Source organism: Aplidium turbinatum, chromosome 2, assembly GCF_918807975.1.
Source record: "Aplidium turbinatum chromosome 2, kaAplTurb1.1, whole genome shotgun sequence".
NCBI lineage: Eukaryota > Metazoa > Chordata > Ascidiacea > Aplousobranchia > Polyclinidae > Aplidium > Aplidium turbinatum.
The window spans coordinates 38279560-38307092 of NC_137473.1; the positions used below are offsets into that span (position 1 = coordinate 38279560).

Sequence of the window (27533 nt, forward strand, 5' to 3'; positions counted from 1 at the left end):
AAAGCCTCTTAAGTTCAGGAGCTGGCAGCTTTCAAAATAAATATTTTTATTGCGCATGTGAATAGAACATGGTTCAAATCAAACCCGTTGTCTGCTCTGTTGTAACTGCTTGATATTCGTTGGCTTGTTCTCCAATGTCACAAAAAGTTTTCTGAAACAGTTTTCCGTCACGATGGCTGTTTAAGCGAAATGTTTCGGCTAATAACCATCGGGAAAAATTAGTTTCAAAATTATTCCATAGCTTGCGTGATACTAATATCATATATTCGTTATATTCGAGTACTTACAATGACTAATTCTTTTATTGGCCCTTGTCGATTACACCCATGCAGATCATTACACATTGACCTTTTCCTGCTCGTTTTTGCCACATGCGCCTGCCGGGTCTCAAGTTTTGTTGAGTTGTTGACTGACCAGACTTCAACTATAATTTTTTATACTGTTCAGATTGTATGTTGTTTAATTTTGTTAGGTTACTAAATTTCCAATAACATTTCGCTGTGAATTTAAACTTATCGACGCAAAGAGATTGCATTCAACTCTTTTCATTTGAACAAGATCAATTACTGCAGAAAAGCGATCTATTCGCAAACTTGATGCAAGATCGAGTCATGCTGCAGCAAATTCTCCCGATCCAACAACCACCCACTACCGCTGTACCACAAGGTGGATTTGTAGGTTATGAGGTAAGTAATAAATTTATTCTATTAATACGTTTTCAACAACGTCCAGTTTACTGCAAGAGGATGCATTAGACTGCCAATTTTAATGACCCTCCAGCCAACAAGAATTTATCTTTTTTACGTTAATTCAACGTCTGCAAATATTATTCAATGTAAAAAAGACAAATTTTCTGGATTGGAGGCCTCTGTTAATCGTTCAATGACAATCAAACTATTCCTTCCATAACAGAACTTCCAACTATAATTCATACCAACTGGATTAGTGTCAGTAAAAATGTAAGGTTTCACAAGTAATTGTAAATTTCAAAATTATTTGTCATAAAAAGCATTATCTGTTTCGAACAAATAGTTTAAAAATATTTTATTAATCTGCAGAAATAATATATTTGCATTATGCCTGGGCTACTACGTTTTTTCTCACTTATAAAAAGAGGGAAAGTACCATGCTCACAACTTTGACATTCTGTTGCGAAACAACAACTAAGACTTTGGACAAAAGTTACTTTCTGGCACCAATTAAGGCACTGGCTGGTACCAACGTTTGTTGAGTGTTTTGTTGCAGTTTGCACCTCTATTAAGCTCCAGGTTATGCTATCTCAAGAGCGTGCAATCTGACCGCATTTTAATGATTGTTTTTCTGTGTTATTTAGTGTTGTGAAAATATAATGTAAATTTAAGTTAAAGTAAACAGCTATTAAAGTAAATAGACCACTGTTAAAGTAAACAGACCACTGTCACAGGCAAAACCCGATTTTAAAAACATAGTTTATGCAGCATATCTACTTTTCATTAAAAAAATTCTCCGGAATTTTTTATGTTTTGTCACAGGCAAAACCCGATTTTTAAAAACATAGTTTATGCAGCATATCTACTTTTCATTAAAAAAATTCTCCAGAATTTTTTATGTTTTGTTTCTGATTTATTTAGTCCTCGTTAGAAGAATTTCTAATTAAACAACTGTGATAAATTTTTTTCTGTGTACCGGGCTCGGCCTCATTCGCAAAGAAACGACAAGATCAAGCAGCGCTGATTCGACACCTTGGGTGTGCGCTTGAGCAACGCATTCAAGGACTGCTTTCCATTCAGTAGCAGTTAACGGATGGAATAGTTCACAGGCAACAAAACTTCAACAACAAGTGAAGTCTTTATTCTGTTCTCGGTGTCCGAGCCTGCGTCAGTGGTTCAAAGCTTCTACAACTATGCGAAACTGCCAGGATTAAGCTCTCAAAGAAGCTTTCTCAGTCTGAGAATAAGCAATAAACATTCTCGAAATCAATCAAGCATGATAATTTTCCAGAAAGGAATGAGTAAGCATTTAGAAATCCACATATGATGATTTATTTTTTCATCAGCAGATGTCACCTGGAGGCACTCCCGCTCTTGTTGGTAACCTGCCACCTAATCAGGTGATTGGACCCTCCATGGGAAACTCCTCATGTGTGACTCCAACTTACACCATATTTCAACCTTCAGGTACTTTTTGTGCAAAATACAACTTTTGAACAGCCAACCAAAATAGCTGAATGAAAAGCTGTGGATATCAAAAATATACCTGATTTTAATGGCTGGTAAACTGGGTTCATTTTTTTTTTTTTTGTAAATGCTGTAATCTATATTGAAGTGCATGTTGTCACTGAATATTAAGTACAATGATGAGTGTAAGGCAGGATTTCCCAATCGATGTAGTGAACAAATCAATAAGATTCAAAATTTCTTCAGTCCATTTGCTTCAGAATCAATTGATGGCCAAGAAGCATAAAGTTAAATTTTCGTCACGAGAATAAGTTTTGCAATGTATTGGAAACTCTTTCTGAAATGTAATTTAACTTATAATAACGCAAAACAATTCATATAATTGCAAACTAATAAGTTGCTTAAATTAAGTAATATCATGGACTTAGCAAAAAGCCGATTTAATTAAACGAAGATATTTTTATGAAGTTACTTTAATCAATACTTCGGCGCGGGAGATTATTAATTGATCTGCAGTATCCTTCGATAATAACACACATTATACAGTAGGGTGGCTCGTTTTTGAACTTTTTTTTTAAATTCTCTCGGGGTAGTGGGGAAATGGTGCCAATGAGTGAGAAAACAATCATGACAAAATTTGAGATTTGTAAAAAATTGTCTTCAGCCTCCTCATGGGGCCCAAAAATCGAAAAATGGGGTCAAAAACGCAATTTTTTTTTTAAATATTTTTAGTTTGGGTAGATACAATATTGTTTAGATATGTCTAATTAGCCTAAGAAAAAAAATTGGAGTCATTTGAACTATTCCTTCAGCTTCCTCACAGCTTCTGAAAATTTCCCTTTTGCTGAAAATTTCGCATTTTTGTGGGTGGGTACATGATACATAATTGCGTTAGACATTTTGCCAGCTATAAAACGTCATTGTATTTCTCTTTATAGGCCTGCCCTGAGCTGTTGCGTCATTTTTTAATGAAATTGGGTTAATTTGGTAGGAAAAAGTGACGTCTTTTATTTGAATTTACGTCACTGACAAAGTTTGTAGTTATGTAACCACAAACAAAAATGCGAAATTTTCAGCAAAATAAAAATTTTTAGAAGCTGTGAGGAAGCTGAAGGAATCATTCAAATGACTCCAATTTTTTTTTATAGGTTATTTAGATATATCTAAACAATATTGTATCTACCCAAACTAAAAATATTTAAAAAAAAAAATGCGTTTTTGACCCCATTTTTCGATTTTTGGGCCCCATGAGGAGGCTGAAGACAATTTTTTACAAATCTCAAATTTTGTCATGATTGTTTTCTCACTCATTGGCACCATTTCCCCACTACCCCGAGAGAATTTAAAAAAAAAGTTCAAAAACGAGCCACCCTATTATACAGCCGAGAAACTTTTGGTCTCAAAACAACTAAAATGTAGGCTATTTGGGTGTTACACAAGCAACGCGTAACATGCAATTAGGCTTTGCAAAAAAGACGTTTCTTGCCTTTAAATTTGAAAAATGAAACTAAGCAAAAGAAATTCTTGGTCATGTGGTTAGCGTTTTGAATCTTGTTTTTCTTCAGTGGACTTCAGCTAAGTGTAAGTGCTTGTTGTCTTTAACAAACTACAAAATTAGTAACATACAGAGAGGTCAGGCGTTACTGTACCAGTAGTGGTCTTTGTGCCAACATGTTTAATATTTATAACGCCCACTCCATAAGTTGGTGAAGACAACGACATCTTTAAACCCGTTATCATCTTTATTATCATCAATCTTATTACTCAATCTCAAGTGTTTTTAAATGTTCATCACTCACTAAAAGCCTTAATTGGCTAATTCATTATTTGTATGTAGCTTATTCTTTATTACTGTATTTACTCAAAAGAGATTGGCTAATTATTTAAACCCGATGGAGCTTTACTATATTTTTTTTACTGTCTCACCTAGACCGTGATACCACAAACATAAGACCAATGACAACAGCAGCACTGCTTAAAATAATTAAACAAAAATAGAAATAATAAGTTTGTTTGTTTTATGCTGTACTTAGTTTTTTTTTTTTCGATAAGCTATCGGCTTAGCTTCACATGGGTGCCATAGAAGTCAAAATGTGTCTGTGGCAAAAAATGCATTTGGTTTTGAATGTTTCTCAGAGAGATATACAGTAATACACTTTTGCAAGTTGGTCAAGATTATTAAATGGAAGCTAGAAATATTCAACAAATACACTCGCTTTTCTGAGTTGAATCAATATGATGTTAATTTTTGTGAAGCCACTTATTATATTTTAAAGCTTTGGTAGAGAGTTTTCTTTTTTGAACCATAGAAAAACAAAACAAAGTAACCTTAGCTGGTTTAACATAATGTATTACACACACAAAAAATGTTTTGTGGCACAGCAAAGCAAACTTTGAACCATTTGTATTTTCATCTTCAAACTAATCTTCAAATTTAAATCTTTTAACTGCCATTGAATAACTTTACAACCAATTTAGGACACATGTCTTGTGGAATTAAAATTAATCCCACTTGACAATGCCATGTCTTGTTTCATTCTTCATTATTTTAGTTCCGTTTGAACTGCCATAGTTAAAGATTTATCGAAGAAAATTACTTTTCTTGTTTGTGCGTCGGACTTTTAATCTCTTCGGCTTATAAACAATTAGAGATTAACGGCACTGAAATACATCAATTGAAATTGCATTAACACGGTTTTGAACTAACTGGGCCACATGCAGGTTGAACAAACACATTTGCGTCTTCTTGGAACAGTAAATACTTGTGACAGGACCACCATAATTATCTCGATCAACTTGGCACCCCCATTTCTGGTCTATCTCGATTCCCGATACCTTCAACAAAAATATCCTAATTTGTGAATATAAAAATGTTAAAACTTACTGACACTATTTCAATTCTCGGTTTGTAGCCAACAATATCAAGCACCGCACTACAACGACATTCTTTTGTAAAACCCCAAGCTGCAGTAGGCTAATTTATTCGAATAGTGTAAGTATATGATCAGTAACAAAGTACTTCAAGTTCAAGCTGTCAACCTAAGCAAGCCTGCGGCAAAGGTCTAAAATAAGATTTACTATGGAAGGCCATTGGGAGGCTAATTTAGGGCCGGTACAAATGACATTCTAGAGGATTTTTTCCTTTAACTTCCCAGGACCTCGTGAAATGTTTATGGCCCCTTAAATCATCCTGGACCACTGAAAACCACCCCCTCTCCTCCTGTCAATAATAGTGCGACTATACGACTATACTATGACTATGAGAGAAGGCTTCCGATTGCAAAACATTTTATCAATGAATTATATTTGTAATTCCGAAACAGATACTCACATACCCTAATCACAAGCTGTACCTATACAGATCTCTCCACTTTGAACCATCAACTATTGCAATATTATCCCATTCCGACTCCCCAGACACAAGTAGCAACAGTGGTACCCACAACTACCAGCATACGAGCCGATAGACTGGAAGTAAGATTTAGGCCATTGCGTTGCTGTACTTTGATTGTTTCGCTGTTTTAGTTTACAAATTAAATGTGAAAACAACACATGAAACTGTGAGTTGTTTTAATTGATAATTATAAATGGATATAGGCTACGAAATTTTTATTTATGAAATTGATATTGATGAAATTTAATTCCAGTAGATAAATCACTTTGAAACTTGTACCGAGGTAAGTTTAGGACGAAGATATGTCATATTGTCATATCTTGCTCTGGAAATCTCTTAGCAAAACACAAAAACGCTTCCAAATATTTACCAGTCGATTTGAATTGTTATGAAGGTCAAAAATTGCAATCATGCATGCCTCAAAGTTGTTATTAGCATTGACTGCTGACTATCATCTTACAAGACAACATTTCAAGTCTTTATGCAGTCAATTTAAGTTAAGCGTATGGCGGTTGTTGGACATCCTTTGTAATGTTATATCTTCACTTTATCAGGCCAATCGACTTAAAGGTTTGGCATCACGTTCCAACGTTAATTAGCGTGAACAAAATGTTTTCCTCACAAAAAGTTTGCATTTTCACTCAAGCATTTTTGCACGAAGCGTGAAGCAAATTAACTTTGACATGGAGTACTTTTTCGTTTTTCTGAACGCTTGGACTATCTTATCGGAACAGTAATATACTGGATAGAATGGCAATGGCTAAGCGCATAGTTGCTCGAATTTACTGTAGAATGTCAACAATCAAACAACAATATTAAAGTCATTGGTTTTTTTGCTATATTGACCTATATGGTTTTATTGCTATATTTTTTCCTATATAGGCTGCATGTTGACCGACAAACGTTTCATTCCTTGGGTTTCAGTAAACCATCCACAATTTATGTTAAATGTTCTCATTGTCTTAGCGTTGGCGAGTGAATTATGCATACCATACCGCAGGCCCGCAACCAGCAAATATTTTCGGGGAAGGCATTTAATTTTTATCAAAGAACAAACATTAAAATAATGCATTGTGACATTGTTATGTTAATGTCCGCGCCCATTGATAGAGTGTGTGGCACTACCATGTTACGGTTCAGTGGTCATAACTTATGTCAATCACGTTTTTGTTTAGTACAGCATTAAAGGAAACTAGCCTTTGTAACCCTTTCTCATTTAGCTATGACTACCCAAGGAAGAAAATTACGATAATACAGTAATGTGTTCAGTCGATTACAAATAAAATACAACATCTGTAGGCTACGAACTCCATTGGCACGACTGGAGTCATAAATTAATCAATAACATATATTTACATCAACATAAACAAACAGATACATATGAATAAACTCAACACGGTAATTACAAATTACAATCCTGAAACATTTTGTTGGCTCAACAAGTTTTTATGTTTGTAGGCCCAAAGAAGTTGACTTTGCAAATGCAAAATGACATTTTAATTTAGAGCATAATGTCTAACTTTCTACTTGATTTGGCAAGTTCGTTTGACACCAATTCCGCGCTTGGAATTTAAGTAGGCTACGATGGATTTGCATGAGAGCTAGTCCAGAAAGCCTGTCCTGCCCCATAGTGCTTCTAAGGTAACTTGTCAAGCGTCGTAGACAGCTAAATGTTCTTTTTGCAGAAGCAGTTGTGACTGGAAGTGTAGCCAAAATTATCAAGAGTTTGTAAATGTTTGGATAAAACTCTTTTTGGGATTCTATTGCTGACACCGCATCAATCGCACTTGCTGGCCTTTCACTTTCAAGAATTCGTTCCCACTTAATTTTCCACCTGGCAAGTCCATCTATCATGGCTTCGCAGTCAATGTCTCCTTTGTAAAATTGTACTGTATTGTCAATGTCACTATAGGCTACCTCGTTGAAGCGACATTTCTAGGCACAATGAGTTGAATTTGGGCAGCTGTTTTAAAATGCTCATGAAATCTTCCTTGCAATTCTTGTAGAAGGCCATCTACATACGGTATGTAGCCTATACAGATTGACGATAGAAATCTTCCGGATCATTTGTCTCGTAGTTTTCTCTCATTGATTGGCGACCAGCTTTCCTAGGTATTGTTATTGCATCTAGAAGCAGCTCTTGGGCCTTAGAATATATTGTTTTGAAATCAGCAACTGCATTTTCTCTGCAATCAAATACAACTGCTTGAACTCTGCTAATTTCCTTTGCACACTGTGTGAGGTCCATATTTGGAGATTGAAGAATTTTAGAAATCGACAAAAGTAATCTTAAAAATCTGGCGCACACACAAAGAGATACAACAAATTTTGGAGAGAGCATAGCACATAAATATTGCGGTGCCTTGGGAGCAGCAGTTGTATCTGACCACTCTGTCATTCCTTCAAGTGTGTCAAGCACGACAGGAAACATTTCCACAAATTTTGTGACATTCTTGTGACGATCCACTAGGGATGGTAGAACGATCCACCCACCTGGTTTGGTTTCACACAGGCGTGTGAGTGACTTACTCCTACATGCACCCGAAATGGATTCACTGCTCTGTTGCAATGCTTTCATGCGCTTTGCTGAACCTCTAACAAATGTGGTGATGTCTTTAATTGTGCTCACGCAATTAGATATGGCAGCTACACTGGAAGCCTTACAAACAACCAGATTCAATACGTGTGAAGCACAGTGCATATACAGTACACAGCAGTAGGGTACTGTCTTTTTACATGTGCCTGCACACCATTAACGTACCCTTTCATCGATGCAGATAATGAGGATGCCAGCCTAATTTATCGAACAAAGTCGTTAGCATGGCTTCCAACCAGCGTAGCCTACTTTCGGTTTCGATAGTCTACACTCTACACTACAGTATAGCTGTAAGTGTACGACGTACGTCTATTCATAGTACATTTCATACTGCATAGAACGTTAAAATTTTTCCAAAAAATTTCGGGGGGGGCAAATGCCCTCAATGCCCCCCCCTGGTTGCGGGCTTGCCATACCGGCATTATGGTAGTTCAAGTCCGTATCGTTGCTGTTGCAATATCTACGATACCTGCTCAATGTTCTACTGACGAATGTTCCTTGCTTGAAAGGAGAAAGTACCATTTTGGTTGCATTTTGTGATCTAGAATTTAATTGAAGCTGCGGCTAACCAAGAACAGTAGATGAGACAATAACTTGGATCAATAAGCAAATAACTTCTATCTAGTTCTTTTAAATAATAAATAAACAAAGCAAGCTACTGACAAGCTCGGTGACGTTATTAGTTTCGATTTAAAGTCGATACACATCGCTTTTCAGATAAACAAGCCAATAATTTTGTTTTGATTGTTGATTGCATGTAACCTACATTTAAGATGTTGTATCATGAAACTCACACAGTTTGATTCTGCATTTCATGACTAACGCTTTGGCATTCGAAAGTACATCAATTTTAATACAAAAAATATTTATCCTATGTTTAAAGCCATTGCAGTAACTGATCATCATTGTTGTCCTTCCCATTGTTGCAATCATCGTTAAGTATCTTTAGTTTGTAACAAGCTAATCATCAGCTAATCCTAATTCAAAAAGAGCAAGCAGTTCAATCGTAATCGACTTCTTTGAACGTTAAAGTAGTTCTCATAATTTAATTTTTAATAGAAAATAACAATTCTCTGCGAGAGAAGGTGACTGTAGTCCTCACACCCGTTGTGCGACGTTGCCTTTGTTGTTTGTTTTTTTTCGCTCAAAGTTCAAAGTGGATACCACCACACCTTGCAGGTTTACAATTTTCCATATAAAATGGATTTGTTGCCTGACTCATCATTAATGTGTCCGCTCCGGGAGCCTCCACACACCCAAACACTCAACAGGCAAACCATACTTACATGGAAGATATCTACCAGGGACATAGTGTTAAACTGTTTTATTCGCATCAGTAGCTCACGGTACAAAAGATTGACACGGTGAGAGAGTACAAACAAACATAGCCAGGTCGAAGACTTTCAGAAACCGGCCTGCCACACCCCGCGGCGGCGGGGAGCGGCGTGATTTATGGGGTGACGATGCACCCGGAGGGTAAGTCCACCAGCTTAGGTCGCGGGGGCCAGGCTGGGGAGTCGAGATACCTGTGGAGGGAGAGTGTGGATCGAAACACTATATGGCCCGTCCGCAAATTTAGAATGGCGGAGCGGGCCAGGGAGACAGGCTCTTTCTGCATAGCCCAGAATGAAGCCCTGCGACGGACCGGGCGACCCGTCGCGTGTGGACGCTAGAACCGGCAGTTATTGACCGCCGGGCAGCGCCCACGTCTCCTTCACGCGTCCTCGCGCAGGTACTTTGACTCTTATATTCGGTCTGCCAGTAGACAGAGCGGATAAAATTTGGGTCTCTCACGAGGAAAAGAGTCGAACCATTTAAGGATAATTTGGCTCTCGTGGCAGACGAATATTCAATAAAAATGTGGAGCAGAGGCTCGATGAATCAATATACTGTAATAAAAAAAAAATATATATATATATATATAGGTGGGAGTGTAATTAATACTCACTGGAGAAGAGTAAGCTTTCATTCGGCGAGCACGGATGTGCACTGGCCAGACGTTGAGGCAGGTTCGCCCAGCTGGGTCGGGGAGGCTAGCGATCGAAACCAGAGGCACTGATAGGCTACATTTCCGGTAAAAATAGAAAATTGAGGTAGAAGTTTGAGGCTGCATCGAGTTGATCAGGGTTGATCAGTTTTCAACGAGTTGATCAGAAAACAATCGAATTGATCAGTTTTCTGTAGCGTGTTGATCAATGCATTGAAAGCGGAGCGATGTTGATCCAAGCGGGCAAGAACAGCGTTACAAGGCGAAAGCAGCGCTCTGACCGAAGAGACCCCTGCGATAGTTGATAAACGTTTTAGTGTTGAACTGTTTTATTCGCATCAGTGGCTCACGGTACAAAAGATTGACACGGTGAGAGAGTACAAACAAACATAGCCAGGTCAAAGACTTTAAGAAACCGGCCTGCCACACCCCGCGGCGGCGGGGAGCGGCGTGATTTATGGGGTGACGATGCACCCGGAGTGTTAAGTCCACCAGCTTAGGTCGTGAGGGCCAGGCTGGGGAGTCGAGGTTGCCTTGATTTTTTTTTTTTTTTTCCCTTTTTTTCGCGGTTGCCTTGAGTGGGAGTTCTCTATATTGGGTTGCTCAGCGAAGGCTAGTTGACTCTTGTATTTTGTCGGAAACAACTTAAGTTTGTGGTACTGAAATAGAGCAAAATCCCGAAAGCGGATTAAGCTCTTTCGTGACACACTTTTCTAGCGCACTAGTGTGACAAGCTATGAATGAATGAATAAATACAAAATCAGAATGTAACAACTGTGTTTGCAATTGATTGCTCTGAAAGCTTGATTAATTGTACTTGAATCTTAACCGAAGAATAAAGAAGTAATCAACTACGTTTCTCATCTAATCATCTACTCGTATTTCAAACAAAGTGTCCTTGCAGTTTCTCACTTTCGATTTTATCCTTATTACCATGAAGGATGTTAATTACTTTATTGAATAAGAATACATCTATTCCTTGGCGAAGCTTTATGTATATATATTGATATGTAATGTTTTAGCCGTATATTCCAGGTATGCCGAGACTATCAGAGAGGTAATTGCACCAGAGGAGAGTTAGAGTGCCGCTACGCACACCCCCCTGACTTATCGATGATCGATCCTGGAGAGAATACTGTAATAGTGTGCATGGACTGCATAAAGGGCAGGTGTAATAGAGAGAAATGCAAATACTTTCATCCTCCTACACACTTGCAAGTAAATACAACGGTTCTACTTTGCAAGTATTTGCATAACAGACCCGGCAACTCACTACGTTACATTTAACATGATCGTCAAAAGTAAGCTTGCAAGCGTTCTGCTTAATGCATAACTTACAAACGCAAAAATAACCCATCGAACATATTGGCCTGAAATGCAGCATATCATGGAAGTATTTTGTACATTTTCAACGTCTGGCGGCATTGAAGTGTAACGTAAGCAGTAGAATTTGCTGGCTTATACTTCAAACGTGGAACCAGAAGGTTGAAGTTACAAGTTTGATCAACCGTCAATTGGATAAATAGTCGTTAGTCAAATGGCGGCTATACAGTATTACTACAATTTATTTGAATAAAAAAAACTTTTGATCTTTCTATGACAAAACAGATTTCGTTTGGTTTTTAAGTTTTGGTAATTTAGTTGTTATTTTCAATTTTGTTTCAATATAATTTGTGTTGTGTAGGCGAAGATTCGAGCTACTCAAAACCCCCAATCTGCCTTCCTCCAATCGATGCCTCCTCCCTCTATAAGCTCTTCGCGTCCAAATGCTATGGTGAGCACTGATTGGTTAATAGTGGTCAGGTGTTTGTCGCGTTCCGGTTAACAGTAATATTTTGTATTTACTATTTCACAACTATAATGCAAAGGATCTGTTTCAGCGTAATGCTGCGGGTTCGCTGTGGTGATAGCGATTTATCACAACCTTTCGGAACACCGTTCCCTGGTCATAGTGGTCATATGCATTGTGCAATGACGACGGAACTCGTCAGTGCAAACACAATAGAGATGGTCAACTGTCCAACTGCAAGAAAAAAAAATGATGAAAGTCGTTTTTTTCTCATACCTTTGCTATGCAGATGTCAAACACTGCAGCAATCTCACATTCTCCGCTCAAGCGACAAAACATCGAGCCACAGATGATTCCTTCTGCTGGAAATCCAATCGGAAACCCTGCCGCACTTACTCAAACGAGCTCGAACTCCCCAAACCCTGTCACTTTAACTGCGATGTACGGATACAATGGTATGACATACCCTGGATTAACAACTGTGCATCATCAAGCCCTTTCTACAGTTCCGGCGTACTACCAACATGGTAAGCTTTTTTTTTTGTTTTTTTTAAGTGAACATCTTATAAATATAACGTATAGGTAACACCGCACTCACGCCTGAAGTGTTTCAAACATTTTTGACATATCCTGGCTTATGCCCGGCATCGCGTCGACAAGGACATGGCCGTAAAGCCAACTTTGTAGGCCTATATTGAGCGCCGTGCGGACGTTTATAACTGTTACGCAGCTAACATTTCGTGTGAACGTTCTTCTTCCACTTGTTGATGATCGACCGTAAGAAAATTTTTTACTGTGGTTTCGTGGACTTGATCAATTGATTTTTTATCCACCAAATGAGAAAGGTTCTTCTGCAATTTCTTTCTGATCTTCGCTCATTTGAAGCAGCTTTGAACCATAGACAGCAGACACTATCCCTAATCTACTATGTGCCATTAAAATCGCAAGCTGTTTAAAGTGCGCCACTGCACCAAACATGACATGTATTGCAGTTTCTTAAAGTTTTATTTGCTTTTTATTGAAATTGTCTTTGTAATTCTAGCTATGCCATTTCATTTACCATATGGAGCCACCCCCAACACTGTTTCTCCAGGACAAGTTAATCCCTTTTTTAACATCTCGGCTACAGGAAAAAATAACGCCAATGTAAGTAGCTCACAATACAATTTTCATTGTATTATAATTTCACACACATGGAGTCATTAACTCAGATCATCAATTTTTACAGCGCTCGGTTCGCTGTGTCCTTTCTTGCTATTGCTCTACTGTAACTTTGTATGTTTAAGTCTCTGTTGCTGTAACCAACCGCCTTTTTTGTTTTATTGTATAGCCTCATATCAGTCCAAATTTATATCAGTCAAACTTACAATACCACTGCTTTGAGTGAATTACAACTGAGGTTTTTGTCAGGACAATCTTTTACCCTGGCGTAAAATTATACTTCAGGTATTTGGCTAAATATGGCGAGAAAGAAATTACATGGCTAACATCGGCCAGAAATAGAGAATGTACAAAAATTAGAAATGCATAAACCATGGAATTTCATTTCTTTTCCACAAAATTAATGAACAAATAATTGTTTGAAAATACAAAAAATTATCTTCAACACGTTTAGTTTAGAATACCATATACTTTACTCACGGTTTGTTTAGGTGATGTTAAAGTGAACAGTGAGGAGAAATGACTGAATGCTATCGAAGGTAATACGATGTGTCATGAAATGTGCTGGTGTCATTTAAGCTATCTGCTTGACAGTGTGATTGGTCGTAGCATGGCTAGTGCGGAAGAATCTTTAATCTTGGACTGAGAAAACCTCTTAGTAAGCTTAATCCCGCAGTTTCACATGCTTGATGAAGCTTTGAACCACTGATATAGGCCGTGCCATGGAATGAAAAGCTGTACTGAAATTTTTTGCTCAAGCGTACTTCCTGAGAGTTGAACTAGCATTTTGTGATATTGTAGTTTATTTCTTTATAAAGTGTGGTGCTTATCCAACCAAGCCACGGGGTTGCTTCAAACAAGCTTCAAATAAAAAAATAAAAAAACATAACGGTCGAGCACTGAAATTGGTGCGCAGAAACCAAGACATAATTTTGATCTTGCTTTACATTTAGTGATTTTTTTAGTTGTGTATTTTCAATTAAGTGTAACGTTCTTTCAATGGTATGAGCTTAGAGTTACTGGAAATGTTGTTGCGTTTATGAGTCATCATAAAATTTGGTTCATTTGTTGCAGAAGATATTTGTTTCCAAGACAATAACTGCAATCTTCCTTTTTCCGTTTCAACTTGAAGTAGACCAAAATGATTCCACTGATGCATGTCAAAACAGACGTCTCTCACTTTGAACCCAAACTACATCTTAGTTCTTAGATACACCAGTAAACGTTCATGGAAAAGAGAAAAAGCATAACTTTGATGGACATTTTTTTTTGTATTAATTGTTTTATTTCGCTTTTTTTTGGCTTTTTTGGTAGATCCTGTATGCAAATATACAAATGGATACTGTACAATGCATACAATACAGATTCCGGTGTCGTCTGAAAGATTGGCCAAACGAGAAAAATATAATCAAGAAAAGCATTAAATATATCTTTCTTGCACTCTTGTCGTAATAACGTTTTTCGTGTTATTTCGATGTAACCTTGTGTATTGACAGCAGGTATGTGCCCCTCCATGATGAGTGTTAAAAGATTTAAAGTGAGTGCCATTTTAAACAAAGTAACACTGCTTGTTTTTTTATGGCAGTACTTCACAAAGATTTGTAAAGTGTGTTAATAATATTCTATGGTAGAGCACTATGAATAGTATACACCTAAGGTAGTGAAAAGAAACGTTTGGTCAAGAGAGAACAACTTAAAAAACAACTTCTGAAGAACTTGATTTGGATTATTACACGGTTTTTCATTGATTTGTTAGTGGAAGCGATTTTGATTGCTCACGTAGCCTACCACAATACGTAATTGTGTTGATCAGTTCCTCAAATAACGTTACAATTTCACAAAATTGTAACGAGGCATCGGTGAATGGGACATACTCTTTTCCTGCTTGATACGTGTTTCTGTTCATGCTGTAGTAACAATTTTACATTCAAGGAAAGGAATCTTGTTGGTGAATAGAATGAGTTCTTTGCTCGTGCTACTTTTAAAATCATAACTTTTTTTATTTTTACTTTTTATTATACAATATAGTGGTGTGCTGGAATGCCATATATTTTAACAAGTGACAAACTTAAGCTTACACTGTTTGTTTTTGTCCCTGATAATGTTGGTAAACAGAACAAAGACATAACAATTTTTTACATTAAGTTTATTGGGACGTACACTTTGTAATATTGTGCGACAAGCGAAAGATGCAAATGCACCTACGAGTTTAGAATTGTTGCATCCATTCGAATATTCGGTTTTATCCATAATAAAACACATTTTGAGAGTTGCGTACAGAAATTTGTTCTCCAGGCAAAGGGTCACGTGTTATGACGTTAGTGATGGCATGATCGCCAGCCATTCGATTGCTGAATATCGCCACCACGTGGCAAGAGTACGTGGTCCTTGGAAGAAGGTTGTCAAATGTCCACGATGGGTTTTTCTGTGTACGGTATTTCAAAAATTTGAAAAACATATAAAATGTATGATCACTGAATTTTCAGTTTAAACTTAAGCAAAAAATAATAACCTTTTGTAATAAAATGTTTGTTGAAACCTACTACGACATTGGCTGGTGACAAGAATAATAAACAAATGCTACTTTCACATTTAATATTGATACGTAAGTTATGAAGGTGAAAAAGCACTGCTGTGCTTGCAACACCATTATTATTATTATTATAGGAAGCTGATAAAGAGACTGTTGGGTTCGGTTGCTCGGAGATTGTCAGTTTTTTTTAAATTTTTTATAAGTTATAGTTGCCACTTTTCTATTGAGCGGTTACTTTTACCATAATAGGCAAGAAACATAACACAAACATAAAACCTTATGCTTGTGCAAACTACGTTGTTTTTAATTTAGGACGTTCAATGCAATGCACAATGTGTGAGGTAAAAACAAAAAGGGAAAATAAGACTGAAGAACGTTAGAGATAAGGGAGACTGCAGTATAACCAACTTACAAGGGCAAAGGAAGTAAGACGACATGGGTATACGTGCTAAGAAGGAAGTTTTCTCCGAAATGCATTGGCTTTGAAGGTGGATTGGAAGGAGAAACAGCAGCCGCTTAGGAGGCTTCATAGAAATGTATTATAAGATTGGGTTAACCAAAAAGAGTAAAATTTTACCTTTGCTTTTATAACTGTCCATCTGATATTTTTGTTTCTGGTGACATCATTCGAAAGGTAAAGAAAATATCCGACAATATCTGGAGACTGCCCCGTCGTCATATCAGCAATCACTGGAGGCTTCCAATGCAGCTGCGCCATTATTCCAGCAGGTGTCGACACCACGCCTGTAGTTTTGAGCTTCAACGGGGCGCTGGATTGGAGAAAATCTAAAACAAATTAAAAATTAGCACTTTACTTTGCAGATTTCTATTATAAAAGTAGTTTTTTTTTCTTCTACAAAGACCTTGTTGGTAGCCTACTTATAAATGAATAGTGGTCTACTGTAAAGTTTAAAAAAATGTTTACGACAGCTTACTTCTTGTCATAGGCTACTTAAGCTGTTAAACCTGTCCTACTTTTCGCATAATTTGGTTGAGTTAATCTTGAATTTTCAAACGTTACTTTTTGTTTCAATAAATGCCGACTTTCAAATATCTTGCACCATGGTAAGCTACTTCTATATGAGTTGAACTAAGCTGAAATTTGCTAATTCAGTGAAATAGATTCTTAGGCTACATAACAAACGATTAAGATAAGCAAAGAATAACATCATATTTTAAACGGTTTAATCAAGGTCCAAAGTTTTTTTTTTAAAAGCAGTGCTTCGCAAGCCATTTATAAACCGTCATACTAAAAGTTTCACAACCACTGATTTATTGTTTCCAAACGTCCCCCTGGTGGCCTAATGGATAAGGCATTGGCCTCCTAAGCCAAGGATTGTGGGTTCGAGTCCCATCCAGGGTTTTCTTATTTTGATTTGAAGGATTAATATCATAATTTGTTTTTGAGCTTCAACGTGAATACAGCTTGTCATAGCAAATGGTAGACTCACCTATTCGTTCTGAACACATTGATTAATTTTGAATTATTGTTGAAATCTTTATCCTCGGACTGAGAAAGTTTGTTGAGAGAATGAGAAGAGTAAATTGATGCGATATAGCCTATTTATAAAATAAACTGAAACAGAGCAAAAAGTATGTGCCTGTTTAGATTTCACACGAGCTTACTTATTATTTTGATTGGATGTTCACAGCCCTGGTGGCCTAATGGATAAGGGATTGGCATCAAAAAATTGTGGATTCCAGTCCAATCCAGCTTGACGTTTTTTTTTTGTGATTAAAATTGTGGATAATGGGCTAAAGTTTTTGTTTCTTTGAGCAATGAGCATATAATGCTCACTCACTACAGACAAATTTACCCTTTATGTAGGTAAGTGTGGTAACATTTTTATTTAGGTGTAAGTTTAACGTATAAGGATAGTTTATATTTATATTTGAATTTAGATTTAATGTTTGTTTATAATTTGAATTAAGATTAAGGCTGTCTGATATTTATCTATCTACTTTATCTAGTTTGGCTATCTGACTCCATGAAATAATTTCCACACAATTATTGTTATTCGAATTATAATTTTAAGTTATCAGAAGGTGTTCATATAATATTGTAGGTCTAAGTTATAACACAAATTGAAATTAAACATTACAGAATAGTGAAATTGCAGAACAGGGAAACATTAGGCTATTACGAATTATTACATTTTTAACTAAACAATCAATTTGATGTTTTCTGAGAGCTGAACTGGTCTAACTGGACTCTCGCCAAATGCGAACAAATCATTTTATATGTTTCTCAGCAGCCGATTTGTAGCAAGAATTGACAGCGACAGACACGTGTTTCGCCCATGAGGCTGGGCTCATCAGTATCGCACCGTATTCTGCCACAAATTTATACGACCACCGCTTTAGGAGTCAGTTTAACTCTTATCTTTGTGGAAACAAAGAAAGAGCCAAAAAAACCAGTCTGTTCCCTTTTTTCTATTTACTTCGGGAGCAGTTTACATGGAAAATTACAGAAACACTAGGAAATAAATTTAAGTTAAACTAGTTTACTATAGTAAAAGGCAGGAAAACTTACATGATGAAATAATGGATCGCTACATAAGTGACAAAATACAATAATGACATGGTTTCTTTAAACTTTCTCAGTCTAAAACTAAAAGCTCTCGAAATGTTTTAGAAAAAAATTAGTTCTTGTTTTTACCTCAAGTCTCACCTTTAGGGCACGAGTTGTCCAATTCTGTTGTTATTTTGGGCTCGATTAGTCCACAAGGTGGCGTGTGAAAGGTAAGCTGTTTAACTCGCGACCATTGATGACGAAAAGACCCATACATGGCTTGTACCGTTAAATTGTACTCACAACCCAGTAAGAGGTTGGTCAGACGAAAGCTGAGAGTCTAAAACATATCACAACCAACATTCTTACACAGTAGTAAGCCACAGAACACGATTTATGACTGCCACGAGAAAGACAAGCCAGACCGATAAGGCCTGCAATGAGCCCCTGATGCCACGTCACGTCGTTACAATGTTGTGCATTGGTTTATTACATCCCAACGTCGCCCTTGTGGCCTAATGGATAAGGCATTGGCCTCCTAAGCCAAGGATTGTGGCTTCGAGTCCCATCCAGGGTGCTTCTATTTTTGCTTCCTTGGATTTGGAAGATATATCCAATGGTAAACAGATAAAACCAAGCAACCACACGGCATTTACCATAATATATTAAACTGAAGATAAACTATAAACTACGAACGTTTTCGGCGGCCATACACATGTTAGCCCTTTTCAAGTTACGAAAAATTTAATATATTATGTTAAATGCCGTGTGGTTGCTTGGTTTTATCTGTTTATGGTTGAAGAAAGTCACCTCTTTACCAAAATTGTAATATCCAATGGTGTTAAACAAATTTGCGTTCTTGCACCAATTTGACCTTTCCGGCAAAGAAAGATGAAGTCTAGCCTACATTATCGCATAGATGGTTTCCTGTTCGACCTTCGGCGTTTTAGAGCTTGTACAAAGACACAAGAACAACTAATCATCGAACTGCTTTTCTGATGGTGCTGTCTCACATGCTCACACAGAAGAAGCACTGCAACGCTTAACTTTTTACTTTGCGGAAGCTGTGAAATGCTCGGGTTAGTGATCAGCCTAAAAATGACGGAAGCACTATAGCCCGCACCAACCTGCGCTTAAGAATATATTATGCCGTCTTCACTCCTTATATCTTTGTTGATTAGTCGAAGCTCAATTCACTTCCGTAGCCAACATCAATTTCGATACGGAGGATGTGGAGAATCATTGAAGCTCACTGTGCATGGGGCTGTTTTCAAGCAAGCAAACGCATACCACCAAATAAGAGGGAAAGCTTCAAAATGGACAAGCCCGTGCTAGCTAGTCACGCTGCTAGTCACGCACGGCATTGGATCACAGCATTGCAATGGTCACGCATGCATTTAGGTATAGTCTGGCAGAACCTGCAAATGACGTAACTGTGAAGTACAATGTTTGCTTCAAAGTGCTGACTGAAAGAGATCAAAAGTATTTGCCTGTTCGATTATAGTTAAAAATCTGTATTTTTCAATTTATTAGTATCCGCAGCCCTGGTGGCTCAATGGATAGGGCATTGGCTTTCTAAGCCAAGGATTGTGGGTTCGAGTCCCACTCAGGGTAAGATAATAAAGTAGTTACTTTAAAATGGTGAAGCTTGTACCTAAATAGCAATTTCTAACGTGTTTTGGTCGTGCTGACAATTTTCATGTTAGAAATCCCAGTTCATTCCAACGTTTTGTCTGATCTACTTTCTCGCTTGTGCTTTGAGTGCACTGCAAAAAAAAAACAAAAAAAACACTGCAATAGTGACATCTCGATTTCATGAACTCAAGTGCTCTCGGTCTAAAGCTGTTGCTGATCTTAGTCAGAACTCAGAAGTGATGCTATTTTCTAATTATAGGCATCGAGTGTAAAAAAACTGATAGTGTAGATAGCTGCTCTTCATCTTTTGAACATCGTTGAGGTTACATCAGGTTCTGACCATGTGACGTCGATCCCTACTCATAACAGTCATTTGTTTTACTTTTGTTCTGGAAACAAAATGCACCCCGAGTGCTTCGACTAATATTGATGTTTTCTGTTGCATTAATTTATTTACTTACAAATTTTAAATACAATTTTGGTAAAAAGGTGACTTTCTTTAAGCATAGACAGATAAAACCAAGCAACCACACCGCATTTAATATCGTACATTAGAGTGAACATAAACTATAAACTACGAACGTTTTTGGCCATACACATGTTAGCCCTTCTCAAGTTGAGAAGCCCTGATTTTATCTGTCCATAAACTTTTAATCGACTATATTTTATGGTTAAACTCTTAATGGACAATTTGCAAAAATGTAAAACTTTTGCTTATTTATCACTCAAAAGTATGTTATTAAAACTATAGAATGTAAGGTAGCAGTCACTTAATAGTGGTCACAGAATTATTTAACAGTATGACAATTACAATAATTTGTGTGCTTTACAATGTATGATCGGTTATACAAGAGCTAGGTAGCTAGTCAAGTGGGGAGTCTTACGTTGCTTAGTTCTTGATTAGTGATCGGGGTGGCAAGCTTATGCAAGCATTTTCTAACTTCCCACTCCATAAAGAATTTGACAAGCTTTTCAGGCGCTTCTGCATGATAAAACAAGATTGTTCTGGTATATCAATCAATTTCACTCCCTAAGACTAAGTATTCCCAACCGCTTGCATTTGCATTATAACCACTTGCAAAAATTGATGTTCATAAGTTTATCTGAATTAATGGATTTATGTATAGATAAGTTTCAAAGGATTATAACAATTATTATTATTCTTACCTGTGAATTCAAATGCCCAGCTGATATTTACAGCAGCACTATCATTTTGAAGGAAGAAGGGAAGATCGATTTTCAGGTTCTTGAGTTCTTGCGTTGGTGTTTCCAACGGATATCTGACTAAATTTAAAACGTACAAGTCTGTAAGGTGTAGATTACTGTGTGGGCTGTTCAATGTAGTAAAACAAAATATGCTTACCAACACAAAAACCTGTAAGTGTTGGAAATGTGATAATAACCCCACAAATGAAGAACAGAATGTTTAAGGAAGCTAATTAATCGTAAAAAAGAAATTTTTAGCTCTGTCTTTGTTGTTATTAACACAAAAATTCAGAAATAATCGCATGCTTAGTCAAACGAGTTTACAGTACGCGAGCCAGCAACTACGATACTGGAAGTTTGTAATTTAGTTTTTGAGATCTTTCTACTTTTCATTTCCAAACTTTGATCTCTGTCAGTTATCTTTACAATAGCTGTTAGATTTATGTTCAAACAAACAAAAGTGATTTATCACACTTGCTATTACGTTGCAGATGTGCTTCGGCGCTAAACAGAGAGTGTTCTTTCCAACCGCTAGATGCTGCTACGGACACGTTGTAAACGTCACCAAAGTGCAATTTGTAGACCCAAGTTATCCAGTAAGTGTAGCCTTCCAGCAAGATGCTTGTTGACGCTTTTACGTATCTGCGATTTGGCGTGTGACGAACTCTGTAACCTGATTGGCTAACCTTTACCCATGTCACGTGAAAACCTGCAAAGAATAACGAGATGAAAAAAAATTGAAACCCTAAATTTTCTCCATTTAAAAAATATATATATATTCGGTAGCCTATTATCAGCTAAAAGAAAGAGCTTTCTTATTGTGTCATTTCGTAGCGTTAAAACTAAAATATTGTAAATGTATATGGTTTTCTACGCTGAAAGTGCTTGCTTTGTATAGAAATTAGTACGGTAATATAAGCAATGTATAGTAGCCTACAGTAGCCTATATCTGCTTTAACCTACAAGTGCAGAGTGCAGTGCTTTATGAAACATACAATGTTATTGCAGTGGAGGCCTGTTATATCATTGTTACAATTTCTTACTTTGACCATAACGTTTTCACAACCTACTGTAAATTGAAATTATATTCCAAACTGTTTATTAATGAGCATCGTAACGTATATGCAATTTTACATCAGTTTTAGGGCATTTTTGTAGTGACAAAATCAGTTTAATTTTACCTTTAACTGGCAAATCACTACTTTGGTCTTTTGGTAGCTTCCATTTCACTTGAATGTTGTATCTAGCGCCTCTAGTAATCCTTAAAGCAACTTGTTTAAAATCAGTGGGTGTAGGCGGCCGTCGGGGACCTAGACAACAAAATGGCATTGTGGGAAAAATATAATTTTTCTATTGTGACTTCTCAAGCGTAGATATAATCATAGACCAGGATCTTTGTGGTAACTGCCGCATCCAACAACTAAAACTGTATCTTCGGATTCAAAATTAGCAGCTTTGATTATTATGAAATGAAAACTTCTGGATTGGTCTACTATCAAGTAGGCTATATAGTATAGCATTTGGATGGCGGAATGCTTGGGAAATCACCCTGGCTGGCCAAGGTGTAACTTGGACTGATTCACGAGGTAGCTATATTGGTTCTAGGAATATAAAATATCTTTTGAAGTATTGTGGCATCGCATACTTCTTCAGGCTCTGAACCACTTTCAGCATGTAGGTTAGGTCTTGGCATCAAGATTACAGAGTGACGTTTCTATTACGAGCTGTAATGTTTGTATTTTTGCAAATATTTCATGCATAAATTATTGCTTGATAATGACCTTTCTTGGCTTGCAAGTTGAAATAAACTCACCAGCAGTAAGACGAAAAGGTTGTCGCAAGACAGTAAACCCCTTTGTTCCATTTTTGTTGACTACGGCTATTCTAAATTGATACCAATAGCCTCTTTGAAGATGAAAGAAGACTACTTTTGAATCTGAAGTCTGCATAATAAAAAGCCATTTGAATTTTCTATTGGTTTTGCTTTCAACGCTGCTATTTCAAAGTTGTAGAAAATGCATTAAGTGCAAGAACTTAAAAACAATCTACTCTTTTATCGACTTTTGGGTTCAATCTAAAACTACTTTGCATTGAACTAGCTAACTCAATCTGTTATTGCGCCTTTCAAAGACAAGAATTAGCAATTAAGTCAAAAATACTTTGGTAGTTTGTGTTTCTATTACAATGCTACAAATTGCGTTCCTTCTTGCATATTTGCCATGAAGGTGTTCGAAGCAAAATTATTTCAAAAGAAAACGATTTCCTATTTTAGTAAAAAACTTTTTTCTGCGTTTTGTTTCTAATCGAGGAAGAATTTTATTTCGCTCTGATAAAATTTGATTTGAATATCATTATTGTGGATATTTTGTTTTCCATAACCATAAACAAACTTCTGTGATTATTTTCCAGGCCGACTTAAACTTTTGTGGAATCCCACGCGACAAGTGATGGCGCTCTTGAATGACGTACATGACCCAGTTGTTGGATGCCTGAAACAAAAACTTGTTTGTAAAGGAAACTAAAAATAAAATGGTATTTTTTAATGTTTTCAGGCACAATAAAGAAACAGCTTTGGTCCACTATTACAAATGCATGCGGTATGCCGTGTTCTACATATCAGCAAAAAAAAAATGGGAGGTCATTATTTTTATAATTATTTTATTACTTATTTTATTACTTTTAAGATGCATAGGCAATCTTACTGATGAGACAGGCTCCCATGACAGAACAACAGATTTCCCATCTTCTCGTTCAGTGAGAGTTAAAGTTTCGTTATTGATGAGTGAAGGCATCCATGACTTTTGTGTCAGGGCTGGTCTGCACAGAGAGCTGCACCCAAATCTACAACACTAAAAACCGGAAACGTTTCTAACGGAAATAATTGGCAAACAAACTTTTACAGTTTTCCTATCACCTGACTTGCGTTTTTGCGGGGATTTTTATTTAAGAATATGGCGCTGGTCAAAAACCTGGCCAATAACATCATTTTATTTCAACTTGCCCTGCTTGACCTTAACCTGTCTTGCAGTTTTCGTTTGTTAAAAGCTGCAAACTTGTTCAAGAATACTAATTTGTAAACTTCACATATTTTTTACAAGTGGCTTAAATTCAAATAAACAAAAAAATCTGTCATGAAATGTCTGAAAACGTTTTTTTTTGGGGAAATTCTCCAAACTTTAATTAAAGTCTCAAGTTTGTCTTAAAATTATAAACTGTGACCTTGTTCTTAAACTGTGATTGAAGTATTCAAATAATTTAAAAGATGAAAATATAACCGTTGCTGGATTACTATTCATGGATAAGATTCTATACGCAATCTAGTAACTAAAAAAGAAACACAGATCACACAAGAAACTTCAGATATGGAAAGAAGAGGAAACAGCCTCAAGCAATTGTAATTTAATATCTTGAAAAAGAAAACTAATCAAAAGACCATGATTTCGGACTTGCCTTGTTATTGGTTGAGCAACCGAAGTCTGTTTGACATTCCTCAGAACAAGTTGATTGGTTGGATGAGGAAGGTAAGTGAATCACCAAGCTACTACCTGGCTCGTCTTGAGCCACAGTTGGAGCAGAACAGTAACCCATTTTCTTACCATTGATATCACTGATGAACGCACAACTGGAAAACAATTGAAAACAACTATAACATTTGCTTTTAATTATAAAATGATCAGTTTCGTAATGTTCTTCAATGTAATAATATTTTTATTTTTAGAAAAATAACTTGCAGTGTACAGTAGCCTACTACAAACCTATTTATGTCGAGTTTGAAAAGATATTGTGACGACACTAGAAACAGACACATAAGAGACTCTCTTTGCAAAATCAGAAACTTTACACATTTAAAAAATCAAAAACTTGAAAATATCGCCACGAAAGACGTAGCCAAGCTTGAAAGATAAGTGGAGTGCTGACTTTCTTTGAGTGAATTGTAACCACAATGTGACAAAAATCGATGGTAAGATGAGTAACTGGTGTAAAAGACTCCACGTAAATTCTTGATATGGATAGTGTTAAAAAACAAAAAACAAATCATGATTCATGGGCCAAAAGGATTCTAAAGTAGAGTAGCCTATCACTATTGCAATTACAGTACATCTATCTACCTGTACATGCATTGTAAGTTTCCTTTGCACAAGGCCAGGCATCTCTCGAGGCTGGTAAACCTTTCACCACAAGGTTGAATGCATTCGCTACAAGAACGCCGAGAAAGGCAGGAATCAAAAGAGTTCTCAGTCGTCAACTAGTAGTAACAAAATATAATTCAGTAACAAAAAAGGTCTTACCAAGAGATGATTCACTTCAACAAATCAGAAAAAGATATAGCTGTATATGTAGGATGGTACCAGGGGCGTAGTCTGGGGGGGAAAGGGCAAAGAGGGTAATTGTCCCGCCCTGAAAATATTTTTAGGGTATATATTTCACAATTTTCTGGGAGAGGCCCCTCATGCCTCAACAGGAGGTGTCGCCTTTTGCGATACGCTGCCGGACTTCACCTAACAGACTCACTGAGAATGCCATGTGCAATAATACTCACTTGCCACCCCTCCCCTGCCGAAATTTTGTGCTAGCCACGCCCCTGGGTGATGCGATATAAATAATGTTAGTGATAGCTCAGTTGGTAAGAGCTTGACTTCGTGGAAGGAAAAAGTTTTTTAAGATCAAGCGGCATTGGTTCGACTCTCGGGAAGTGCGCATGAACAACGCATTCTAACGACTGCTCTTTATTCAGCGCACATAATGGATGAAATAATTCTCCGGCAACAACACTTCAACAATCGGAAAAACTTAGCTCTTTCGATCTCGGTAACCGGTCCTGCATCAAAAGCCTCCACAGGTATGCGAAACTACCAGGAGTAACTTATCAAGGCTCTGCCAGTCCGAGTACAAAGATTCAAACCAAACCAACCTCGCTGATTTTATAAAAAAAAAAAACTACTGAAAAAGTCACACTGTAAGTGGTGAAAACCTTCCAAAAGATGAAATCTGCTAAATTTTATAATATTTTTCTTTTATTTAAACTCGTAAAAACCTTGGAAAAAGAGGAAAAAATTGTTGAAGTCGTTGTACGGTCTAGCACACCTCGTATAGTTTTAGTAGCCTACAGTACTACACACTGCAAATAAAATAATGCTAAGCCTGCAATGTTTTTAAACGTTTGTATGTGTTCAGTGTTTTCTCAAGCAACCTATTCATTCTTTCTTAAAAACTCTATTTCAAAACTTCAAAAAATATTTTCGACAACTTACCAATCTGCTTCCAGTCTTGTATTTTTTGTTTGTTCCGATATTGTAATTATTCACGAAGTTTTGCAGACACCTAAAAAGAGCAGGAATGTCATGGTTTTCGTTAGTATTATTATGGCACAACTGTTAAAATTACTCAGCAGCTGCAGTCTACAATTTTTGTTTTTATATGATTATTTTTTATTGTCACAACCTATTCACACTGCTTTATACAAAACGGAACACATTTTGTTCCATTTCTAAATTGTACCTTATAAACTATGTATTTACGTTTTCTATACATATGTGTGTCATATTATGTCATCAATATGTTTATGTTGTCCATAGTTAAAATACAAGTCCGACTTGAGGTTGCCTGCAATCTCTTACCTTGAGATACATCTGGTACCTTGTAATATGACATGGTCATGATTTTTCAGGGCCAAGCTTTGGTAGAAAATAATAAAGAAGAACGCGTGCTGCAATAACAGTTTCATTGAGCAACCTTGCTAGAGAGAGATTTCAACAGCTATTTTGAAACATCTATTTCAAATTAAAAAACACTTTTTAATAATAATAATAATTCATATGACTTTAATTATCAACATCAAACATAAAAATCTGTTATCTAAGGTTTTGAAACAGTCGTCAGGCATAAAATTACTCAAGTGGACTCCTGACAAACAAACCAAGTTACTTCTCTGTGTTTTAGGGGTGGATCGCCGGCTCTAGCAAACTTCTACCTCTTATTTCTGAGAATTTATTACTGGGTAGGCTACATTAATTGTTAACGTAGAGTCGTAGACCTTTGGCACAACAGCACATCAACTGCTGGTATCAACACAAACGTAACAAACAGACGTCCCCATACATTGAAGTAACGTGATGATGGCAATGGTAACTAACAAGCTGCATTTCTTGAACTTACAACCGCTAGCTTACTCTTTCAACCTCTAATGCAAACGTCAGTGAGGAAAAACTACAGTATAGTAATGTTGAATTTACTAGTACCGGTAATAATTTTAATAAGCAATGCAAAATCGCAAATCCCCAATGCTTGACTGTTTTTTTTTATAGATTAAATCTTACTTTGTGGAAATGTTGCTTGCTCTGTTGGTTAGTTTTCTTTCTATGTAGGTCGACTGTATTTCGCGTTCCCAATGCCATGGGCATATTTCGCGTTCCCAAGGCAATGCCATGAATCACAAGAGTAATTGATTAGCTACTAATTTAGTTGGTGTTTGGATCGATTAATTAAATTATATCCGCGGAATTTAGAGCTTTTTCTTGCAAAAGTGAATCAACTACTTCCGATCGATTTGGCTCGAGTCTTTAT

The 27533-nt window shown here is 36.7% G+C and overlaps 2 protein-coding genes and 2 non-coding genes across 5 annotated transcripts; 3 read left to right on the plus strand and 1 right to left on the minus strand.

The window, feature by feature from the left end:
• The first annotated feature begins 460 nt into the window (after positions 1 to 460).
• On the plus strand, positions 461 to 15472 carry LOC145764919 (uncharacterized). Of its 2 annotated transcripts, none has more exons than XM_082576618.1 (9): positions 461 to 686; positions 2039 to 2156; positions 5518 to 5630; positions 11169 to 11351; positions 11818 to 11907; positions 12212 to 12449; positions 12965 to 13068; positions 13575 to 13622; positions 14158 to 15472. In XM_082576618.1, the coding sequence occupies exons 1-8, from the start codon at positions 597 to 599 to the stop codon at positions 13587 to 13589; spliced, it is 951 nt and encodes a 316-aa protein (XP_082432744.1). In that variant the 5' UTR covers positions 461 to 596; the 3' UTR covers positions 13590 to 13622; positions 14158 to 15472. The 2 variants fall into 2 exon arrangements, with proteins under 2 accessions (XP_082432744.1, XP_082432743.1); XM_082576617.1 differs by having other exon boundaries at positions 2036 to 2156; positions 14158 to 15471.
• LOC145764277 (anosmin-1-like) lies at positions 15265 to 27370 on the minus strand. Its single transcript, XM_082575898.1, has 15 exons — positions 27287 to 27370; positions 26588 to 26676; positions 26222 to 26291; positions 25079 to 25215; positions 24420 to 24591; positions 23672 to 23818; positions 23360 to 23458; positions 22783 to 22912; positions 22151 to 22279; positions 21454 to 21678; positions 20931 to 21047; positions 20648 to 20745; positions 18288 to 18468; positions 16194 to 16402; positions 15265 to 15508 (listed from the first exon to the last, which is right to left on the minus strand). Exons 1-15 carry the CDS (start codon positions 27368 to 27370, stop codon positions 15326 to 15328), a joined length of 2070 nt encoding a protein of 689 aa, XP_082432024.1. The 3' UTR covers positions 15265 to 15325.
• Positions 16907 to 16979, plus strand: Trnar-ccu (transfer RNA arginine (anticodon CCU)). The gene has a single exon. It is a non-coding gene; the product is annotated as a tRNA-Arg (tRNA).
• Trnar-ucu (transfer RNA arginine (anticodon UCU)) lies at positions 19670 to 19742 on the plus strand. The gene has a single exon. It is a non-coding gene; the product is annotated as a tRNA-Arg (tRNA).
• Positions 27371 to 27533: the final 163 nt, after the last annotated feature.